The sequence below is a fragment of the Sceloporus undulatus genome, chromosome 1 (genome assembly GCF_019175285.1).
Source record: "Sceloporus undulatus isolate JIND9_A2432 ecotype Alabama chromosome 1, SceUnd_v1.1, whole genome shotgun sequence".
Lineage (NCBI taxonomy): Eukaryota > Metazoa > Chordata > Lepidosauria > Squamata > Phrynosomatidae > Sceloporus > Sceloporus undulatus.
In genome coordinates this window covers 147,281,289-147,303,519 of record NC_056522.1, presented here as the reverse complement: position 1 = coordinate 147,303,519, position 22,231 = coordinate 147,281,289, and the positions used below count along the sequence as shown (strand labels likewise).

Genomic DNA, 22,231 nt, shown 5'->3' with positions numbered 1-22,231 from the left:
GCACTACATGGGTTTCATAGAACCATAAACCTGGGAGAGACCTCATCAGACATCTACAGTAATCCAACCCCTTGCCATGTAGGTATATACAGCTGAGGAATATCTGAAAGACAGCCATCCAACCTGTGTTTAAAGCCCTCCAAAGGGGGACAACCCACCAAGGCAGCCTATTTCTCTGCAGAGGAGCTCTTACTGTCAAGATGCTTTTTCCTAAGGTTTAGCTGGAATCCTCACAAATCCTCACACAATCTTAGCCGTTGAAACAAACCTAATAGCAAGTACAACCTATTAATGGGCAAACTTTTAATAACAAAATGGTAGTCACACATTACATTGAGGGTGCAAGAGGATAGAAGACAGACCAAAATGTTGTAGTTTCTGAAGTTTCTTGGTATCGATGAATGCAGTCTTTGTTGTCTTGGTCTGTAATCTTGCAGGCAGAGAGTGACTACAGGTTTCTTTCTGCAGTGATCCAGCGATCCTTTTTAGCAACTGCTCCTAGACTCTGGAATGACCTGCCAGACGAGATCCATCAGATTACCACCTTGGAAACCTTTAAGAAGGCTATTAAGATGGATCTCTTCTGGCAGGCCTTTCCAGACTAGAAATCCTTGCTGACCTGCCTCCTCCCCCTCCTTTTCTCCCATTATCCTCCTTCTTTATCTCTATTCTACCCAGAACCTGCTTGAAACTCTTATTTCATTTTAATCGTTATTGTATATCAACATTTTAAACTTTTTTTCTTGGTTTAATCTTCTTTTAGCATTTAATTATACTTTTATGACTGGAGGGAGGGGTGGGGATCTTAGAATTTTTAATGTATTCTCTTTTAACTGTATTTTGCTTTACTGTTGTAATCCACTTGGATTACTAGCGATTAATCAGAATAATAATAATAATAATAATAATAATAACAGGTTGAGTCTTCCTTATCTGGATTTCTGAAATCCAAAATTCAAAGTTTTCTACATGAGTGGCTGAGATAGCGACACCTTTGCTTTCTGTTGGTTCTGTGTACACAAACTTTGTTTCATGTACAAAATTATTGAAAATGTTGTGTATAAAATTATCTTCAGGCTATGTGTATAAGGTGTATATGAAATGTAAACGAATTTTGTGTTTAAACTTGGGTTCCATCCCCAAGATACCAAAATCCCCAAAGACCCCCAAAACAAAAGAAAAAGCACCTCTCAAATCCCAAACACTTCTGGTCCCAAGCATAATGTTTATGGTGCACAACATCTATTCATCTTTGCAAGCCACTCAAGGCGTATTTTTGTCACCTAAAAAGCAGGATTAAAATGCTGTACATCATAGCATTTTAACAGCAGCAGCAGCAGCAGCAGCAGCATGAGGTTTTTACAACCTGACAGTTGGGATGGATACCAGGATAAAATAAGTACCAGTATAGGTCCAAAACACACTGCAGAAGTCATCCAGTTTGATACCGCTTTAACTGCCCTGGCTCAATGCTAGGGAATCCTGGGAATGGTATTTTATGAGACAATTAGCCTTCTCTGCCAGAGAGATTTGGAGCCACAATAAACTACAATTCCCAGGATTCCCTAGCACTGAGCCAGAACAGTTAATGCAGTCTCAAACTGGATGATTTCTGCAGTGTGTGTTTGGACCTTATGCTGCATCCGCACTGGAGAAATAACCCGGTTTGGCACCGCTTTGACTCTTTGTCTGTCTGAATGCTATGGAATTCTGGGAGTTGGAGTATGTTGTGCTCCGCTCTGGGCCCACAACAAACTCCAACTCCCAGAATTCCATTGGATTCAGACAAAGAGTAAAAAGGGCTGCCAAACCGGGTTATTTCTCCAGTGCGGATGCAGGAAGCGCTCCGCCTGCTCTCTTTCCTTCCTTTGCGCCAGGCGCCATTGGCTCCTCCTCCGCTCGGGTCCTGATCCGTCGTGTTCTGATTGGCTATGCAAATGAGGGAACGCCGGGAGGGCCAATCAGCGTCAGCCACGGCTGGGCTCGCGGAGCATTTCTGGGTCCTGCTGGCAGAAGGGAAGGGCAGAGCCCAGAGGCCTCGCTCGCTCTGCAGGGAGAAGAAGGAAAGGAGGCAACATGGGCGCCTTGGCACGGAGGGGCTTCTTCCTGGGTAAGGAAGGGAGGGAGGGCAAGGAGAAGGGGATGGAAAGGGCCCCTGCTGCTGCTCTTGGTGGAGGAGCTGCCCTGGCTGGAAAGAGGAGGGGGAGGCTGTTCTTTGCAGGGATCAATAAGTCTGGGGATCAATAAGATGGGGGATCAGGAGGTCGAGATCAATAGATGGGAGGATCATTAGATCTGGGGATCAATAAGATGGGGGATCATTTGATATGGGGGTGACTAGGTGGGTTGATCAGTAGATCTGGGGATCTATAGAAGGGGTGATCAGTAGGTCTGGGGATCAGTTGATGAGGTGATCAGTTGGTCTGAAGATCAGTGGATGGAGTGATCAGTAAATCTGGGGATCCATAGAAGGGGATCATATAATCTGGGGATGAATAAAGTGGGGGACCAGTAGGTCTGGTGATCAATAGATGGGGTGATCAGTAGATCCAGGCATGAGTTGATGGGGTGACCAGTTGGTCTGAAGATCAGTGGATGGAGTGATCAGTTGATCTGGGGATCAATAGAGGGGTGATCAGTGGATCTGGGATCAGTAGATGGGATGATCAGCAGATGGAGTGACCACTAGGTCTGAGGATCAATGAACCAGGGGACCAGCAGATTTGGGGATTAACAGTTTTGGGGATCAGCAGATTTGGGGCTCTATTAACTGACATGGGCACGGCATAGTTGCAAACTGAGATACTGGGGAATCCGGGCCGGAAGGGGTATGGAAAATGGGCCTTCTTGCTCAGGCTGAAAAGGAGAGTGGGTTGCATGTGATTCTGGGATCAGGCCATAAAATCTTTTTTTAGATCATGGTGGGGAAGTGGGGGCAGGGAAGCTCTCCCCCCTCTTGAATCTGGTGCTGCCTTTTGGAGTGGGATCCTCCTCCTCTTTCTGGGGGAGCAAGGCAAGGGCAGCCACCTCCCACTTCTCTTTCAACAAGGAGCAGATTTTTCACAGAGGCCAGACAGAAACTTTGGGGTCCTTTCCAGGCTGTATTTTATTGCTGTGTTCCTCCAAGTCATTTTTTTTTATTTATAGCAACCCTAAAGCAAACCTATCATAGGATTTTGTTTTCAAGTTCCTTCAGAGGGGTCTTGCTATTGCCCTCCTCTGAGGCTGAGAGAGCGTGACTTGCCCAGGACCACCCAGTGGGTTTCCATGGCCGAGCTGGGATCCAAACTTTGGTCCCCAGAGTCTTAGTCCAGTGCTTAAACCACTTCACCATACTGGCTCTCAAGAGGCCTGTTTAGGATCCATGAAGGTAGGCCATAATGCCAGCAATCACATCTATTGCAATGAAGGATCTGGCTTTGCCTGGCAACGTTTCAATTTGATGCTGGCTGAAGCAGGAGGGAAGTGTCTGGAGAGGTGTGGAGGGGAAGAAGGACTGCTTATGATTTTAAAATTATCTCCTGATTTTCTTCCACGCAGCACATGATGTGGCACTATGGTCATCTTCCATCCCTTCAGTTTTGGCAAGATGGCATCCCGGCGAGGTAGGCTAGGCTGAGACAGAGTGACTGGTGCAGGGTCAGCTTCGTGGCTGATGGGATCTCATCCTGGGCCTAGTCCAGTGCTAAACACTACACCACTTTCATAGTTATTGTTTTATCCACCCACACATACACCAGGTACTGGAACCCAGAGTCATTTGCTGAAGCTGAATAATCAGAATTTCAGGAGAGACATACAGAAGTACAGTGGCCCCTTGGTATCTGCTGGGGTTTGGATCCAGGACCCCCAATGGATACAACTGTATTCTTTACATAACACATAGTTAAACATTAGAATTTGCTACCTTTTGGGCAGATTCTTAGGGGAGTTAAGCTATAAATGGCTGCTACTCCTTGTTGCTGTCTGTCACCTTTAGGCTTCCCATGGTTGATGGATTGACCGCTGTTTTCACAGAGTTCAGTGATGAGTCCCTAGAGGAGCTCTCTGGCTGAGAATTTTTAAGTACTGCTCCCTAAACTACAAATCCCAGGACTCGGTAGGTGGAAGCATGATAGTTAAAGTGGAATCATGGCACTACAGTCAGCCCTTAGTATCTGTGGGGTTCCATTCCAGACCCCCCTACAGATGCCAAAAAAACACAGGACTTCAAGTCTTATGATTTTTTAATGGCAGTGCATACTCCACTATTAAGGACAATGGGGATTGTCACCTGCAGATGCTCAAATCTGAGGATAGCAAGTCCACCTGGACTAGGGAGGCTTTTGGTCTGATCCAGCATAGATCTTCTCATGTCCTTAGTGATACTTATTTGAAAATAAAATGCATTGAATTATTTCTGAGTAAACAATGATTGTGCCCATGCAAACCTTCCTAATACTGATAAGCAGTGTAAGATTACTAGCTTCCACACAGGGTGAAAGGTGTACAGCCTTAAGTCACCCGCTTGTTATACAGGATGTCCTTCTTAGGTGGGTGTGGAGAACTGGAGTCAGAGTTTTTCTCCTGCCATTGACTAGGCCAGTGATTCCCAAACTTTTGTCTTCTGGGTGTTTTGGACTTCAGCTCACAGAAGCCCTAGACAGCTTGGCCAGCAGTCATGGATTCTGGGAGCTGAAGTCCAGAACATTTAGAACATTAAAGTTTGGGAACTACTGGACTAGACTAATGAACCCCATGACATTATGCTCAGCTGAAGTGCCATGTGCATCCTTTTCATCTGGTGCTTCACTAAGAAGTGGCTTTACTTTGAGGAGTTCCCGCTAGTTATGATCAAGAATAGGAGATAGGCAGGATCTTCTTTGTTATAGATTCAAGAGTTGGGATTGGAGGAAGAGGTGGGTCTTGCTCTGAGGTCTGTATTAGGTGGATCACCATGGATGGAGTTTCAGCTTTAGCAATACAAGCTTGCTTCTGGAAGGAACTGAACATCCAGGTTTCTGGAAGCAGTCTTTTTGAAGGGATAGTAGTGTAATTTCTTTTTGCAAAATTTCTGAGTTCATAGATTTCCATCAAACCATTTTATAGTCTGAAACAGACTTTGTTAGCGAGGCTGCTCTAACTCACCTTCTTTTGGCACACTTTGCTGTTTGGGTAGTAGTGACGTGTTAAAACAGCACTACTCAAAAATGTTGGTCCTTGGACCTTGAGCTAATGGCTGCTAGTTCTGGTAGGTTCCAGGAAAGAAAATAGCAATTGTAGCCAATAGGCAAATATGTATTGTTAATTTATTGTCAAAAAATTGCCAGTTCTCCACATCAGATAGCCTGGAATGCATGGTGTTGAAATATCTGTTGCTTATGAATCTTAGGGATCTGATTTGAGAATTGTTCTAGCAGAAAGAGAAAGTTCATTTTTCTCAGTTTGTAATGTAGTACAATGTCTACAGGTAGGGTGTATGTGTGTTGGAATTAATAATCTGTATAGTTTGCTGGTGGCCAGTCCCATTAATTACATTAACCAGGAATTCTGTTCATGGAATCATCTACAGAACCTCCACATTTGTGGCTTTGACTTTTGTGGATTTGATTAATATGTTCTCTCTTAAGTCCTCCACTGAAACTCTGCCAGAAGTTGACCGTAGAATTGTGCTGGATGACCTAGAAATCCCTAGAGAAAGCATTTCTCTAGGCATTTGTAGGTCCTCCTGCATGATTATATGATCAGCTTTGTCAGATGTTGACCATAGAGGTGTACTGGAGGACCTAGAGATTCCTAGAAAGATGTTCTTAGGTAAAAAAAGAATAGTGCTGTTGTTTTTAATTTGCATTCACAGGGGTCCTTCATCCCTAACCCCAGTGAATTTGGAGGGACCACTGTACAGGTGGTCTGTGCCATCAAAGTGTCTTTTCATGGGTTGCCTGGGATGGATGCATTGGGAGGGACACTTCCTTTGGGACTATCCCAGTCATGTAGAATGCATCATAGAGTCAGTGTGGTGTAGCGTTGGACCACTAGTTGGGGATAATAGTTAGGTTTCTCTCCCCTGTAGCCTATAAAGACAAGCATAATTCTCTTGGGCCATATGGAGGCCAGAGATTCTCTCTCTGCCCATGACTTAGTCTATGAGAGATTGAGGAACCATGGAACCTGCTGTACTATGCATACCTTCAGGTATATTGAGAATTGAATATACAGGCATACACACTTCCAGCAAACTTGAAGAATGCTAGAAATTTACCTTATTCTCTGAGCAATAAGGATTGCATGAAGAGAGACAGGATACCAAATGAATCCTTGTCTGACTAGTGTCAAATTTGGTTGTAGCGTTTACAGAAGAGCTTGACCTGCAAGGTAAACCTTTATGACTTTGCCGCCTCAAAACTTTCAAACGATGTCTCTGAGTTTCAGCCAACTGCCATGTACAGTCATTTGTACATACATTGTTCTTTTGGACTCAGAAAACATCAGGGGGAAAATGCTGCTCAAAATCTGATACATTTTGCCATGAGGTACATTTTCATTTCACACAGTGAGATTGTTTTGGGGCAAAAAATATTCCATTTTCTGGATGAAATACAATGCGAAGAAATGGGAGTGTTTGAATGAGTATTTGTCCTGGCCTTCTGCAGCAGGTGTACACTCATTGAATCCTCTCCAGGTAGGACCAAACAGAGATACTGACAGAAAAAGGGATGGAAATATCTGCTACAGACATCCCCAGGCAGTTAATCTGGAGTAGTTATAGATAACATTTGGGAATGTCCAGGACCAAAGAAAGATGGAAACAAAGATACATTGCTAGAAATCTTTGGCTTACTTTTCACAGAAAGCATTTTTACCACGTAATCCTTGAAACAAATAGACATGGCATATACTCAATAATAACAACAACAACAACAACAACTTTATTGGCCAGCATGATGGCATATACTCAAGACATGGACATAAAGTACACTAACAAAGTCGAATTTATTTGTTTTAAGCATATTACTCCTTGCAGGGGCATATCATGGATAACATCAAGCCTTGGAGGATCTGTAGTTAGGGTCTAGTGTCCAGGTACTGCTGTTTCATAACATTAGGGAACCTGCAGAGATTTTGTGAACTCATGAGGTTCTTGTTATTTGACAACAGAGACACACAGGATGTCTAGAGTCAGTGATAAGCTGGCTGTCTTTGAGGACATGTGGACTAAAACCGGAATCTTTTTGTTAGTTCCAAGTAGAATAGACCCATTGAATCATTAGTAACTTAATAAGTCAGCAGTTACATCGATCGACTGGGTCTGTGTTGGCTGGAATTGATAGTAGGAGTTAGGCCTGTTTTCTGAGCAGCTTTATTGACACTGTGAAGGGTAGTTGTAACTGTAGATAAATAGCTGGTTAGGTTCAGAAATACATTCAGGTTGAGTATCCCTTATCCAGAATTCCAAAATATTCAAGAATCCAAAACTTTGAGCTACAACACAAAGTAGAGTAGTATATACCTATACAGGTTGAGTATCCCTTACTCAGAATACTCCAATATTTGAAATACTCCAAAATCCAACATGGTTCACATGGATGGCTGAGATAAGTCACACTGTTCCTTCCTGATGGTTCAGTGTTTACAAACTTTGATTCTTGTACAAAATTATCAAAACCACTGTGTAATTACCTACAGTCTGTGTTTAAGGTATATATGAAACATTAAAAAATGTAATGTTTAGAGTTGACTGCCATCTCCCAAGGTATCTTATTACTAGTATGTGCAGCGCACCCGAGTTATATGTGGCTTTGAGTGTATGTGCTAAAGCTGTGCGGGAGCACGTGGGGCAGCGTGTGCTTGTTGCCACGCGCACAAGCCCCATTCACTTGAATGGGGCTCAAGCATAGGCAGAATTCACCTTATGCAGGGGGGTCCGTAACAGATCCCCTGCATAAGGCAATGTTCCATGTATATGGAAGTATTCCAAATCCAGACAAATTCAAAACACTTCTGGTCCCAAGCATTTCGGATAAGGGAGGCAAGCTGTCTTCTATACTTCTGGTAGCAAATGCCAAGGAAGTCAGGAAAAGACAGCACATGTGTGACAATGTTTCAGTACTAAGGCTTCATATCCTGTAAGGGAGTTCATCACAAGAAGCCCAGATTGCTTCCATTGTGGTAAGAATAGTACATGAATCATATTTCCACAACAACTGGAAGAAGGTTTGCTGCCTCAAAACCTGCATAGGGTGGTACCTTTCAACAGAATAAGCCTCCTCCCTCTGTTAATTCTGTAGTAGGGCCAGCAGATAAGAAAACCAGGAGCAGTTGTACATCTTGTAGGAAATTGGCTTGCAATAACTAGCATCAAAGTGATATGGTCAGGTTTTATCTTGTATATTATCTTGTTGAGATGATGTTTCACAGGATATAGTTCTTTCAGCTCAGGCTGTCTTGCTATTGCAGGATTTTGGAAGGCCCTTGCCCTATGCCTGTTCCCCAAATCTCCTCTATATATATATATATATATATATATATAGAGAGAGAGAGAGAGAGAGAGAGTGTGTGTGTGTGTGTGTGTGTGTGTGTGAAGTTTCTCTTGTGTCCCTTTTCTTCATGGGTTCTCTTGGCCATTAATACAGCTAAGCTGTTGATGGTCTTTTAAGAAATTTTAATTTTTTTAATTTTTATTTTTTGTAGGAACTGTAAGCTGCACACTCTTCTTGGCAGTCAATACCTTGTATTCTTCCGGCGATGATGTTATAGAACTGACACCAACAAATTTCAACAGAGAGGTTATTCAGAGTGACAGCTTATGGCTAGTAGAATTCTATGCTCCATGGTATGTTGTAATTGAATCATGTGTTTTGGAGAATAATTACTAGGGATATTATGTTAACAACTTTTTCTGTGTATAGTTGACCTCCTGTGAACATTTCCTCTATCTCCTCTATCTCTTGCCCCAGAATATCTGGCCAGAACCATTACAATCATCAGTTAATCTGATCAGGTGTGTGTATAGCACTGCTTGGAATAGTTACCTTTTTTGGACTACAGCTCCTAGCATCCCCAGTCAGATTGACCATGTGAGCAGCAGGAGCAGGTCCAGACATATTGGCCTTGATCATTTCCATTTTCCACTGATGTCCATATGTACAAAATTAATGAAAGAGGGCCCTATTATAGTTGTGGAGTTTTAGGGAACACTGACTTGGTTCAGGTTACCAGTCCCACAGAAATGCCTGTGCATACTCCAAACGAGTAATAGCAAACTTATGACCACTGATTTTTATAACCAGGAGGTGCAACTCATCTGGGCACGGATGTATTTTCATTGAGCCTAAATATCCTAGAGGAACCAGATCCATCTGCTCTTGGAGCTAAGCAGGATTCGTTCTGGCTAGTATTTGGATGGGAGACTGCCAACAAATGCTAGCTGCTGTGGGCTGTATTTCTGAGGAAGAAACTGGCAAAACTGCCTCTTAAATATTCTGTGCCTAAAAAAATCCTGTGAAATTCAGGGGTTTGCCATAAGTTCACAGGCGATTTGAAGGCACACATGCACAAATTATCCTTGACTTACGGTCTGATTTAGTATTTAAAATCACACTAGACCTTTTGTTGCTTTTACTGCCACAGATTAACATAACTACTCCCCTAACCAAGAAATTTTCAAGACCAAGGATCTTCGCCATTAGCAGTCAGAAATTCCAGTGATGCTTCATCTTCTAGTATGGAAAATGCTGTGATGGAGCCATGCCAGTTGAATTTCTGCTTTCTATGCATCTGTTGAAAAGTAGAGAGCTTCTATTTTGGGGGTATCTTTTCTTCTTCAGTATGTGACACTTCCCTCAGTTTGGTACATCTTTCAGCTTGCTCTACGTGTCCAGGAAATTCAAGCAGCGATGGATGTTGGTTCCAAACTGAATGGAGAACTACAGAATTAAAATTCAATCAGTAGCATTCCATAGGTTTTTCTTCATTGCTTGTTGTGCAGTTTAATGGTCTCCCTTCAAGACATGATCTTTAGAGGGTGCAAAAGGGCTGGCAGTTGATCTGCTGAGAGCATTAGGTATCTGGATTTGTATGGGGAGGCTTTGTATGGGGAGGCTTGGAATAAATGTTTTAAATTTAAAAGTTTTAAAATTTGCTTATGTTCCTCCTTCTGTACAAGGTGTGGTCATTGCCAAAGGCTGACACCTGAATGGAAGAAAGCTGCCACAGCACTGAAAGTAAGTAATATATCTGAATGAAAATGTGTTTATATGGAGCAACACCATTGGTTCTTCTAGCTCAAATGTCTGGCATTCCAAGATCTTTCCCAAACCTACCTGGAGATGTTGAGGCTTTTCCTGCACGAAAAGCATGTGCCCTGATTCTGAGCTGTGGCAGTTTTTTTGCTTGGTGGTTGGGAGGCTATCATTGACTGCCCCTTATTTGCCTTTATTAGCTAATATAACATTTTATTTTATATATTTATAATGTTATGCTATTTATGTTTTTGTATTAGCTTTGTTTTAAAATTCTGGAGTTGCAAACAACATTTGGGATTGTAATTGTAGATCCATATCCTGTTGCAGAGTAACGAATGCATAAGCACCATAGTTAACGTAAGGTTCATGTTTGGAAAGGCAGTCTATAGATAGGTATATAAATAAATGGAAAGCAATAAATATTTATAGGACTAAGTTCTGATGTAGTGCTTCTGGTTTAAGAGACCAGTTTTGTTTTTGCAGTATCAACAGATTCAAGTGCCCCTGTTTTGCAACTGTTCTCTCTGATTTGCTGCCTACATATAGACTACTATGTAATGTCCAAATTGGTAAACTCAGCATGCTGGTTTTCAGTTCTATAGCTGCATCAGATTTGGAATATTACATCTTATTTGGAATGTTATTGAAACCTTATACTAAGCAGTTATTTCATCTCCCTTCAGTTACCATGACTTCATAATTGTATAACTTCCGCAGTTATACTGCTGTCTAGATTATGCAGGACTCTCTCTTGCATTCTGTCTCATTTCCTCAGAGTTACTGTAGTTGAACTGCATTGTTTAATTGGCAAGTGGTTAAATTGACGTTGTGAAAACATTTAGTTAACTAAAATCAATACCCCTTAGAAAACTTGAGTATATCATTTTAAAATGCTCTAGACATATACTGCCTAAATGCATCTATATTGCAAGTTTAATTGATGGATGAATTGTATGATTTCTAAAATCAAGTCAGATTTTGTTTGTTAGATGACAGTCCCAGTTATAGCACATTTTATTATAAATAATCATATGAGATCGGTTACGCTGTAAGAGTGGTGGGATGCTATGTGGAAAGGCAACCACTTTAAAAAAATGTCCATTGCTGGGGAGTGCATTGAGCACAGGTTTGCCACTTAGCCTATTTCTTTGCAGATAAAATCAGCCATTGTTGTAATAGATCTTGACAAATGTGGTGGCATAGTAACAATTTAATTCACTGATAGCAAATACAGTACTTGCCTACAATATCCTCTGTGATCACAGTACCTTTAGCAAGTTAAATGTAGTCACATCCATAAGTTCTTTGGAGCTGGTTGCCACCTATTCACAAGACAGAAGGTTTTCTTCTATTGATTTAAATCAGTGGTTCTCAAATTGTGGGGCAGGACCCAGGTGGGAGGGAGAATTGCTCAAGGGCAGCATGAAACTTGGAGGCCCTGATCCCTCTTCCTCCACTTGTTTGTTTGGTGTGTGTATTTTGGTCGGCACATTCACATTGGGAAAACTTTTTCTCTCCTGGAGGGGAAGAGAGAGACAGGGAGGGCACTTGAAGCAGCCACTTTTGCCTGTGGGAGGAAGAGGAAAGCAGGGAAGCTCACTGGATTATGGTCACCACTTCTTTTCTCCCCATGTGTCCCATCACTGTCCAAATTCTCAGGATGAGATGCTACCACATGAGTATATTCCTATATATTTATGAACATACATGAATGTGTCAACAAAAATACCCCCACCAAACAATTTTTACTACATCAAACAGAGGGACACAATGTCAGCATGTAGATGTAAAGAAGGTCATAAGGACAAAAAGCTTGAGAACCCCTGATGTAAACATTCTTGGGGTTGTTGTTTTTTGTTATCCCTCTCCCCCCACCCCCTTACAGTTTCTTTCTTCTGAACTAGAAGTAACTTTTAGTTGAAGAGAATTTTATTGGTTCAGGAGACCTGAAATCATGTGCTTGTGAATAGTTTGCTTATTATATTAGTATAGTCCACATTCAGCAAAATATCCTGTTGCTTGTAGATTTTTTGTTTCTTTTTCAAATGCACTAATCCTAACTAATGTAAAGATCTTCTTTTCTTATAGGGTGTTGTGAAAGTAGGAGCAGTCGATGCAGATAAACATCAGTCCCTAGCTGGTCAGTATGGTGTCAAGGGCTTTCCCACTATCAAGATATTTGGTGCCAATAAGAACAAAGCAGAAGATTATCAAGGTACTCTTTTAAGTGGTGCATTTTGTGTAAACAATGGAGGGGGGTCTAGTCCACAGAAACACATGCTATAATAAATATAAGATGCTACAGGAATCTTTGTTAATTTTGCTGCAATTGACTAATTTTGCTATCACTTTAACAGTTTATTATTGTTGAGTCTTGAGTATTTAACTGAGGAGAACAACTAAGAAGATTCTCCTCTTCTTTACAATATAAGGCCTGACAAGTTAGGAGAGATAATTCTATCATTTTTTTTTAGTATAATGAAATTGTGGGAAAGTTGTTTTAACATCTGTCTTTTACTTTGGGGATGAACCAAGACAGTCACACCTTTCCTACTTTGGTAGTGTTTCAGCTGGAGCAAGGAACATTGTGATAAAGGCCTGCTGCAGAATAGATTTTTAGCCTTGGTGTCAGATGAATGCTGATCAAGTTTGTCAGGGATCATCTGTCAGCAATGGACAAAACCCATCTCCCTGCTGGCAGAGAAGCCTTCCCAGGCATTGCATAATTGTCGCTTACTATTTGATGTTCTTTTGTTGCCTGTTTATCAAACCATTTCCTGTATTGCTATGTACTGTATATGCATTATCATACTTGAGAGTATGTATTTTCCCTGGAAAATTATTAACCATCCATTATGAAGCCAAGCCCTCCCTCCAGTCCATCTGCCTTGGTCCAGGCCTTGGAGTAGAGAGGAACTGCTGGACCTCTTACCCTTTCCCGTCACCACTCCCTTCTCCTTCTGTGTCATGTCTTTTTAGATTGTAAGCCCGAGGGCAGGGATCCGTCTAACTAAAAAGATTGCATGTACAGCGCTGTGTAAATTTACAGCGCTTCATAAATAAAGATTAATAATAATAATAATAATAATAATAATAATAATATGATTATCAGTCTAATTGCCCAGATACTGGTGACAGGCTCAGACTCACTCTGATGTTCTTGCACCCACACAATCTTGCGAAAATACCTCCCCTAAGCATTTGAAAAAAAAAGTCAGTAGCACCAGTGCGTTTTGTCCATCAATGGCTTTTGAAAAGTTTAATATGTATGTATGTGGAGGGGATTTGAGGCAGGGTCACAGTGTTAGGCAGAGAAAGTTTAATCCTTTCCCCTCAAGAGGTGGCCTTTTGCTCCCTGAAAATGCCCCCCTCTGGTCAAATTGTTGTTGTTGTGTGCCTGCAAATTGTTTTTGACTTATGGCAACCCTGTCACGAAGTTGTCTTGGCAAGATTTGTTCCAAGGGGTTTGCCTTAGTTTTCCTCTGACGCTGAGAGAATGTGACTGCTCCAAGATAACCCAGTGAGTTTCCAGAGCTGAGTGGGAATTCAAACCCTATCTCCAGAGCCATAGGCCAGTGCTCAAACCACTGCACTACATTAACAAACTTTTCTATGGAACCAGTGGTAGTGTTTTAGAAATGTAACTTCACCATGCTGGGGTAGGAGGCATGGAGGTTGTCTTGTCTCCTGTCAGTAGTCTGAGATGAGAGAGTCTGGACGGGGAGGGGCATATCTTCTAATAGTTGCCGACTGAACATAAGATATACAGTTACCCCTCCTTTTTTGCCCCTGTTCCAGACCCCACGGGAAAACAGAGTTTGGCTTATATGTATTCGAGCACCATTAGCTTCAGTATAGGTTCAGGGGCATGCGGGCATGCCCCACAGGCACATGCCCCATTCTTTCCCCCTCTGTTCCTCCCTCGCATATAAGTGAGGAACATGAGTCTGAAGACTGCAAGAATGGAGGAAGGACTGTACTCAGTTTTTTCAGGGCACAGAGGATGCATAGGCAGATTAGGCCCAGAATTTCCCCATCTCTGCTGCAGGGGCAACAATTTGTCAAATGCAAAGTTCTCTAGTGCTCTTTATTGACTACATTAGTCCTTCTTGCAAATGTAATTTCTCCTGATACATAATTGGGTAGTGGGCACTGGGTTTTTCTCCCTGCTGGGGAAAGCATTCAGGTACTTTTCAAATCAATCAGTGGAAAGTGTGACTATCTGTTGACCTGTTGGGTGTCTGGACTTTGCTGTTGATCATTTTATTATTCTCTTTTGACTCAGGGGCTAGGACAAGTGATGCTATTGTTGATGCCGCTTTAAGTGCTCTCCGGTCACTGGTAAAAGATCGCCTTGGTGGCAGAGGAGGTGGCTATAGTTCTGGAAAACAGGTACCTATAGGCAATAACAACATATTGCTTATTTCAAAGACCCACTCTATTTTCTAAATGTCTTGTCAGAAAAATTACCCTCTGGACTCTTAACACCCAGAATCCCCATATTCTGGGAAATGTAGACTAAAGAAGTAAAATTTTCAAGCTCTGGTGGTTCTACAAAAGTGCTAGTAATTGAGACAATACTTTCCAGTGTTGGATTAAAATGCGTAACCTTTTGGAATTTAACTGGTGGATTTTAAGAGGAATTGCATTCTCTCATCTGGTGTCCTGTAGGTGTTTTGCACTTCGGCTCCCAGCAACTCTAGTCATTGTTGCCAGTGGTTGCAAATGCAGTTCACTGTAATCCAAAACAACAGGCTAAGGAAGGCTGCTGGAAGTGTACTTATAAATAGCATACCTGTTGAACATTCAGAGTTTGAGAAATAGGAAGTGGAATTTACATACTTTGAGATACAGAGGAAAAGACAATGATGTCAGAAGAATAAACAAGAAAAGAGTATATTATGAGTTTGAAGAAAGACAGAGTAAAATGACAAAAAATGTAATACATTTTTTCTAGTTTTAACAGTAACATCTCTGTAATGGCTTACAAGGTAAATGTTTTTAAAAACACGCTTGTAAATGAAATTACAAAATAAGGATCCTGGAAACAGACAGGTGATACTCCAATCTACACAGCACCCTGATTAGATGTTGTGTGGCTTGACAATATACCAACACACACAGAGGGGGGGGGAGGGTTCTGTTTTGTTGTAGCCAGAAACCAGAGCCTCATGGGTAACACTGGATCTGATGTAAGCATGTTCTGAACAAATTTGAGATGCTCTGTTTGTGTGTTTCAAACAACAGAGTAGCTATGAAAGTGGAGGCTCACGGAAAAAGGATGTGATCGAACTAACAGATGACACCTTTGATAAGAATGTCCTGAACAGCGATGACATCTGGATGGTAGAGTTTTATGCTCCTTGGTGTGGACATTGCAAAAAGTAAGTAAGGCACTCATCAGCTGAAGTAATTTTAAATAAGAGTTGGAAAAGATCTGCATAAAAAGCCTGCTTTCTACCAGCTTTGAGCCCATGGCATACACACGATGTACTCCTCCAAGATTTCCAGAAGCCAACTTCGCGCCACCCAGCTGCCCAACAGCACAGCGTTTAGATGCTGCACACTGCCAGAGCCCCTTAAAGCTGTCTTCCAGCTGAGGTGGGGCCGAAAAGCTGGCTTTTTAGTGGTGCAAAAGGAGCGGCTGTTTGCCGCTTCTTTTTCGGCCAGCAAAAAGGCAGATTGGGGCTGCGCCGTGCGGTTGCCGTGGCCCCAATACAGCATTCTTGGGGAGGCTTCAAGCAGCAGTCTTTGGGCAGTCTGTTTCATCCCTAAGTTGAATTAAATTTTGGCTTTGAATTTTCTTTCTGCATGTAGAACATAAGTAATGGTTTCTTGAGATAGTTTATTTATAGTTTAGGTTAATGACCTGGCATGAGGACTGAAACAGTGCACTCTTTATATGTGTTAGATTTGCTGAGTTAAGGTAATTAGGTAGAGGAGTGCAGTCTGAATTGCGCTTCTCCTTCCTAACTGCTACCAATGGATAAACACACTCCATTTTTTCATTGAATTAGGGCCCAGTACACACAGGCCAAAAGTAGTGTGCTGCCGACGATACTAGGGTTTGGGAGCATGCAGCAACCGCATGCTCCCGAACCCTACTACATATGAGTACCGCCATGACTGTGCGGCCCCACACAGGGTGCGCATCCATATGTCGCTGCACGGTGCTTGCATCATGGATGTGCCACAGTGATATTGGCGCACTGATGGCGGTACCCACGCACATCCAAAAGAACCTGCTTTTAGTGGGGGTTTTTTGGAGTGGATGGAGCCCGTGCGGTTTGGTTGCTGTGGGCTCCCTCTGGAAGAAAAAGGGGTAGCTCCACCACCCTTTTGGGGTGGTCTGTCGAGCACCTAGGTTTCTCCTCTCTTTGTTTGCCCTTCCATTATCACAAATGAATCTGAGAGAAAGACTGCTGGAAATTAGCCTGTAGAACATTTGATGTCTTTCTAATCTCATAAATCTATCTATGCTATTAATTTTTGTGTAGTGATAGTGGTGGTGATGATGATACAAGCATTTATAACACCATTGTCTACCTACCAATCACAACTAATTTTTTAGCTCTACCCTGTATATTGAGACTAACTGTTGTTCTTCAGTCCCTTTTGAGGCTTGAAGAAAGATTTTTGCTTTGTTTTAATTCCCACATAACCATTATCAGTTAGCAGTGATCTAGGAAAAGATGTTCTGACAGATAAGAACTTTCTTTCCACAGTTTAGAACCAGAATGGGCAGGAGCTGCAACAGAAGTGAAAGAGCAAACCAAGGGGAAAGTGAAGTTGGCAGCGGTAGATGCCACAGTCAACCAGGTGTTAGCAAATCGATATGGGGTGAGTAACTACAGCAAGCATTATCAGTTTTCTTCTATGTACTGCGATTTTTCCCCCACAGACAGGGGTTCTTTAATTGATTATTTTAAGCAGTTATATGATATAAAATACAGAAAGTAAATGCTATATTGGTGTACAAGCAGTTTGTTTGTACCAGGTCAGGAATTTTTTAAAAACTTAAGTATATGTACAGAATAAGTTCATTTTTTTTTTCATATGGCCCCCACTATTTAAAAAAGTTGAATTTTGTAAAAGTAAAATTGGTTACAATGCACCTGGAACCAAATTAACTTTGACTTTGAAAACCTTTAGTATCTAGAGATCTGTGCCTTTTGGCCACTCCCAATGGTTTATTACCATATGCAACCTTATTCCAGATCCATGGGTTTCCTACAATTAAGATCTTCCAGAAGGGAGAAGACCCTGTGGATTATGATGGTGGAAGGACAAAAAGAGATATTGTTGCTCGTGCCCTGGACCTCTTTTCAGAAAATGCACCACCACCTGAACTTCTGGAGGTATGCTTGTCCAAATAAACAAATTCCTTCCTAGCTCACATTTTAGCATTTACAAGTAGAATATGCTACAGAATTTTGGAGTCTGGAGTGCTATGCCAGCTCCTCATGTTTTCATTCAAGTTACATCATTCCATCCTCCCTCTACTGTATGCTTTGGCCCTTGATCATGCTCCGTCCTGATGGAACTTTTCTGTGGGAGTTGTACTCCAGGGGCCAGGTCGAGGGTTGTCCTGTTCTGCAAAGCTTGGGGTTTCCCAGTTCATGCTGGTAGCTTTCCTTTTGTTTTTCAGTAGCTCCATTTTAGCTGTATAGTTGTCCTAACTCTAAAACAGAGTTTTGAAAGCAGAGCTTCTTTGCAAGCCTAATTAGCCATCTTATAAGGAGCTCTTCGAGTGCCATTTTGGGGACAAGCGGCATGCATAAATAAATAAATGTAACAACTGATGACTTCTCTGTCAGTGAAATGGGGGATCTGAACCTTAAAGTAGTTATCCAGCGTGCTAAGCCTATTTGGGGGAAAGAATTCAGCACACTGGATACAGTTGGGTCCTTGGTATCTGCTGGGGTTTGGTTCCAGGACCCCCATGGATTCCAAAATCTTTGGATGCTCAAGTCCTATTATAATTATTGGGGTAGTAAAATGGATTCTCTTTCATAAAATGGAAAAATCAAGGTTTGTGTTTTGGAATTTTTTAAAAATATTTTCAATCTGTGGATGGCTGAATCCATGGATGTAGAATCATCTTACTGACATGGAAGCCATCAGAGGAGGTAGAGCAGTTGCTTTGAGAGAAGTCAAGCAAATGGTTATAGAATAGGATTGATGGGAGAATGAAACAGCAGCTTTCTAAATGTGCAGACTGATCTCTTGCTAATCCAGGCATGAGCATCTGCCTTGGTTTTAGGGGTCACTTCTCACATTAGCCAAGTACTTGACGGCCATTCTCTGAAATCACAAAATCTTTATTAAATAGGATTAAAGCCTTAAAATGACCCTCATGTTATTAACAAATAAAATTCCCTCAGTTATACTTGAACAGCTATCATTAAATTTATATGTAATGAACTGTAATTGTACTTAAATTGACTTCAAATTGATATTGATTGCGATTCTAAGTGTAGTGCATTAACTTCCTTTTCCATCGACTAATATAGACGAGATTTTCCACCAAATACCATTGACAAACCAGTGACATGATTTGAGGGCTGTATACAACCTGTGGACTTCCTTTCCCATGGGCCTAGTCTTCTTTGTCCTTGCTTATGTTCTAAAACATTTTTTCTCACTTTCAGATTATTAACGAAGATGTTTTGAAGCAAACCTGTGAAGCCCACCAGCTTTGTATCATTTCTGTCTTGCCCCATATTCTTGACACAGGTAAACAAAAAAACATATCCCTTTCCCCTTTGGTGTTTCAACATAGTGCTATAGTGTATAGTCATAGTGCATGTAATGTTATTTAATCTTCTGTGGTTTCTGTCTCTTAATCAGGAGCTGCAGGTAGAAATTCCTACTTGGAAGTCATGTTGAAAATGGCAGACAAGTACAAAAAGAAGATGTGGGGGTAAGCTTATTTCATGGAAAATGCCACTTACATTGTGCAAAATTCCTGCAGAAATGAAAATAAGAGAATGACTACAGAGATACTATGGGCCAGTGTAGATTTAACACAACAACAAAACAGTCTAGAATAGAGGTGGGAATTGTGTCTCTATCTAGATGTTGAAGTTCAACTTCCTCACCACTGACTGTGCTAGCTCTAACTGCTGGAAGTTGCAGTACTTTTATGCACGTTTTCTGTGAGATACAAATTTGGCTTTGTTTTCCTAGGTGGCTGTGGACAGAGGCTGGAGCACAGTCAGATCTTGAAAATTCCTTAGGGATTGGAGGCTTTGGATACCCAGCTATGGCGGCAGTTAATGCTCGAAAGATGAAATTTGCATTGCTGAAAGGATCTTTCAGTGAACAAGGGATTAATGAATTTCTCAGGTAGAATTATATATCTTTGTCTGTTCCTTTGTCAGTATTTACCATATATACTCGACTGTAAGCTGACCTTATGTATAGGTTGAAGGCAGGTTTGGGAGCCAAAATTATGGACTCATGGATAAGTAAAGGGTAAAATTTAGGGGCATATAACAAAGGATCTAAAGGATAAATCAAAGGAAAATAATCCCAAAGAAGTTAGAAAATTCCAGCAGCTTATGCTCACCCTAAAAGGCTGAATGGATGAGAGAGTACTCAGTGCTTCCAGGAGAAATTACACTCTTACCTTTCACCAGTGAATGGTTCTCTTTTTTTTTTTTTTAAATAAGAGTTAAAGTACAGTACTTACATTGACCCATACATAAGTTGATTGAGTTTTTTTTTTGGGTTGAACTTTTGAGTAAAATTTCTAGACTTATACATGAGTACATACAGTAAATTGTCTTTGCCCATAAAATTCTTGTTGCTCCTTTGTTTTGACATTATGTTGTGGCTCATGTGCATGGTCCTCAATCAGTCTTTTGAACATGTTAAGTGCCCCCTTTTTTAGCATATGAAACAAACAGACTGCATGTTGCCAAGTGGACAGTGAAAAACATGATGGCCTTGTCAGACCTATTGAGCAGGCTGTCTGGCGGTTGTAAAGTAAATTCTAAGAATGCTTTGACTCTTCTTCTTTTAGGGAGCTCTCTTTTGGCCGAGGGTCCACAGCACCAGTAGGTGGAGGGGGCTTTGCTAAGATTAATTCAGTAGAGCCCTGGGATGGCAAAGATGGTGAGGTAAGAGGCACTTTTTGATCTCTCTGTGTTCGAGTATTTATTTGATCTCTTGTTTAGAGTCTCTTTATCATTAGCAATCCAGACAAGCGTGTTGGGAAGGGCTGTCTCTTTTTATATTCCCAGTCTGCTTTTTGATACAACTGTAAAAATCTTCTTCTTTCTATAGGCTCCACTGAAATCTTGGTTCTAACCCTTGTTGTTTTTTTTTCCTGGCTAGAATGTGGTCATATCTGTCTTTTCTGCTGTCTACCACACCTGCAAAAAACCTCCCATAAAAACCCCACCCTGAGCTCTAAACCAGGCAGTGTGTCTCAGTTCTCTTTCTTCTGTCACTCCACTGAATTGTTTTTGTTTTAAGCTTTGGACATATTTTATGTTTTCTGTCATCCTTTCCCTCTTAGTTCAAGCTCTTCTGACTCATTTCCTTTCAGGTTTTATTTTATCATGTCTGCAAACTCATCTCTTCAGATTCAGTTTACTGCCTTGCACATCTTTGTTTGCAGTTCTCTTCCTAATACTCTTTAGAACTCAATATTCTACAGAGTGAGTAACAGAAACTAGGAATAGATCTACAACATCATGAAATGGGTTGAAGAATATTTTGAAAGAGTTCTAAGAGACTGCAGTTCCTAGCACTTCCCACCATTAGCTATGTGAGCTTGAACTGTTGGGAGTTGCAGTCCAAAAGCATCCAGAAAATCCTGCTACAAACCACTGTACAAAATATGCAGGTACTTTATAATTAGACTTTAACCCAGGCCTAAATGCATGTGCTGATTACAACTAGAGTAGATTTTATAGGTGGACGTAACATTCAGCAATTGACTCAGTAAGTCTTCTCTAGTTGGGACTAGTTTTTTCATGTTGGGCCTCTAAAAATGGTTGGCTCTTCTTACTAATGTTACTGAGTGAAACAAGCTAGTAGGGAGATTGGGGATAACTATTGTACCAAAGCTTGACAGAATTTGAATTTCCATATTTTATCATGGATGCTGTTTAGTCTTAGTCTGAGTCTCCACAGTACTCATCTCAGTAAAGTCTGATTTGGGGACCAAAGACTATTTAGGTAGCAGGATTGGATGCAGTTTATAATTCAGTACAAATCCTCAAGGGTGCAAGTTGGTGTCTATAGCTTGTTGTGCACAATCTGAAAGGCCATCTTGAAACAGTTAGCATTTCAGGTCTGTGACAACAGCTCCTCCAAGTTCCAGGCTGCTTTCTTGTCAGTCACATGAACTTGTGAGCTTCTTGTCAGCTTGTTCAAAGAAATGAAATAAATTTGTTGATGTACCTGAAGGAGGACCTGCTTAATTCATAGTCTCTTTAATTACCTCATAGCTACCACCTGAAGAGGATATCGATCTCAGTGACGTAGATCTTGATGACTGGGATAAAGAGAAGGATGAATTGTGAGACCGTGAAGACATTTTGTTTCTTGAGAGACTTTAGGTGGTGATTTGACAGAACTTCAGTTTGCACACAGAAGTACCAGTGGTCTTTTTGCTGAGACAGAGCACCTGAGTCAGCGATTGAGAATGCTGTTAATAGCGTACCTCTCAAGAAAAAAAATCTCCAAAATTCTATGAATTTTTTTTGTATTGAGTAAAACTGATTGTATTCTGTGTGACAGATACCTGGAAGATGATGACACTGACCTTTCATTGAAATAACTCCCAATTTTGGCTTTTGTCCGGCTGGTATGTGGTGATTGATGGTGACTTGAGACTTTTTATTGTAACTAGTTTGAAAATGTGGTCTTTCCCCCCTCCAAAGTGCTAGTTGCTCTAGCCTTCATTTCAGTGAAAGAATAAAACAATATTTTTGACACATTGTGTCAGTGTTGTACAATATCAAAAAAGGTCTATGTTTTGACAGAACAGTACA

The 22,231-nt window shown here is 41.2% G+C and overlaps 1 protein-coding gene across 2 annotated transcripts; it reads left to right on the top strand.

Annotated features, from left to right (window-relative positions):
* The first annotated feature begins 1,978 nt into the window (after nt 1–1,978).
* Nucleotides 1,979–22,172, top strand: PDIA6 (protein disulfide isomerase family A member 6). 2 transcript variants are annotated; one of them, XM_042466839.1, is made up of 13 exons: nt 1,979–2,110; nt 8,671–8,812; nt 10,145–10,202; nt 12,312–12,438; nt 14,509–14,615; nt 15,471–15,607; nt 16,949–17,063; nt 17,441–17,581; nt 18,875–18,959; nt 19,074–19,146; nt 19,413–19,571; nt 20,251–20,347; nt 21,686–22,172. In XM_042466839.1, exons 1-13 carry the CDS (start codon nt 2,077–2,079, stop codon nt 21,758–21,760), a joined length of 1,350 nt encoding a protein of 449 aa, XP_042322773.1. In that variant the 5' UTR covers nt 1,979–2,076; the 3' UTR covers nt 21,761–22,172. The 2 variants fall into 2 exon arrangements, with proteins under 2 accessions (XP_042322773.1, XP_042322766.1); XM_042466832.1 differs by lacking the exon at nt 1,979–2,110 and adding an exon at nt 3,542–3,605.
* The last annotated feature ends 59 nt before the right edge of the window (nt 22,173–22,231 follow it).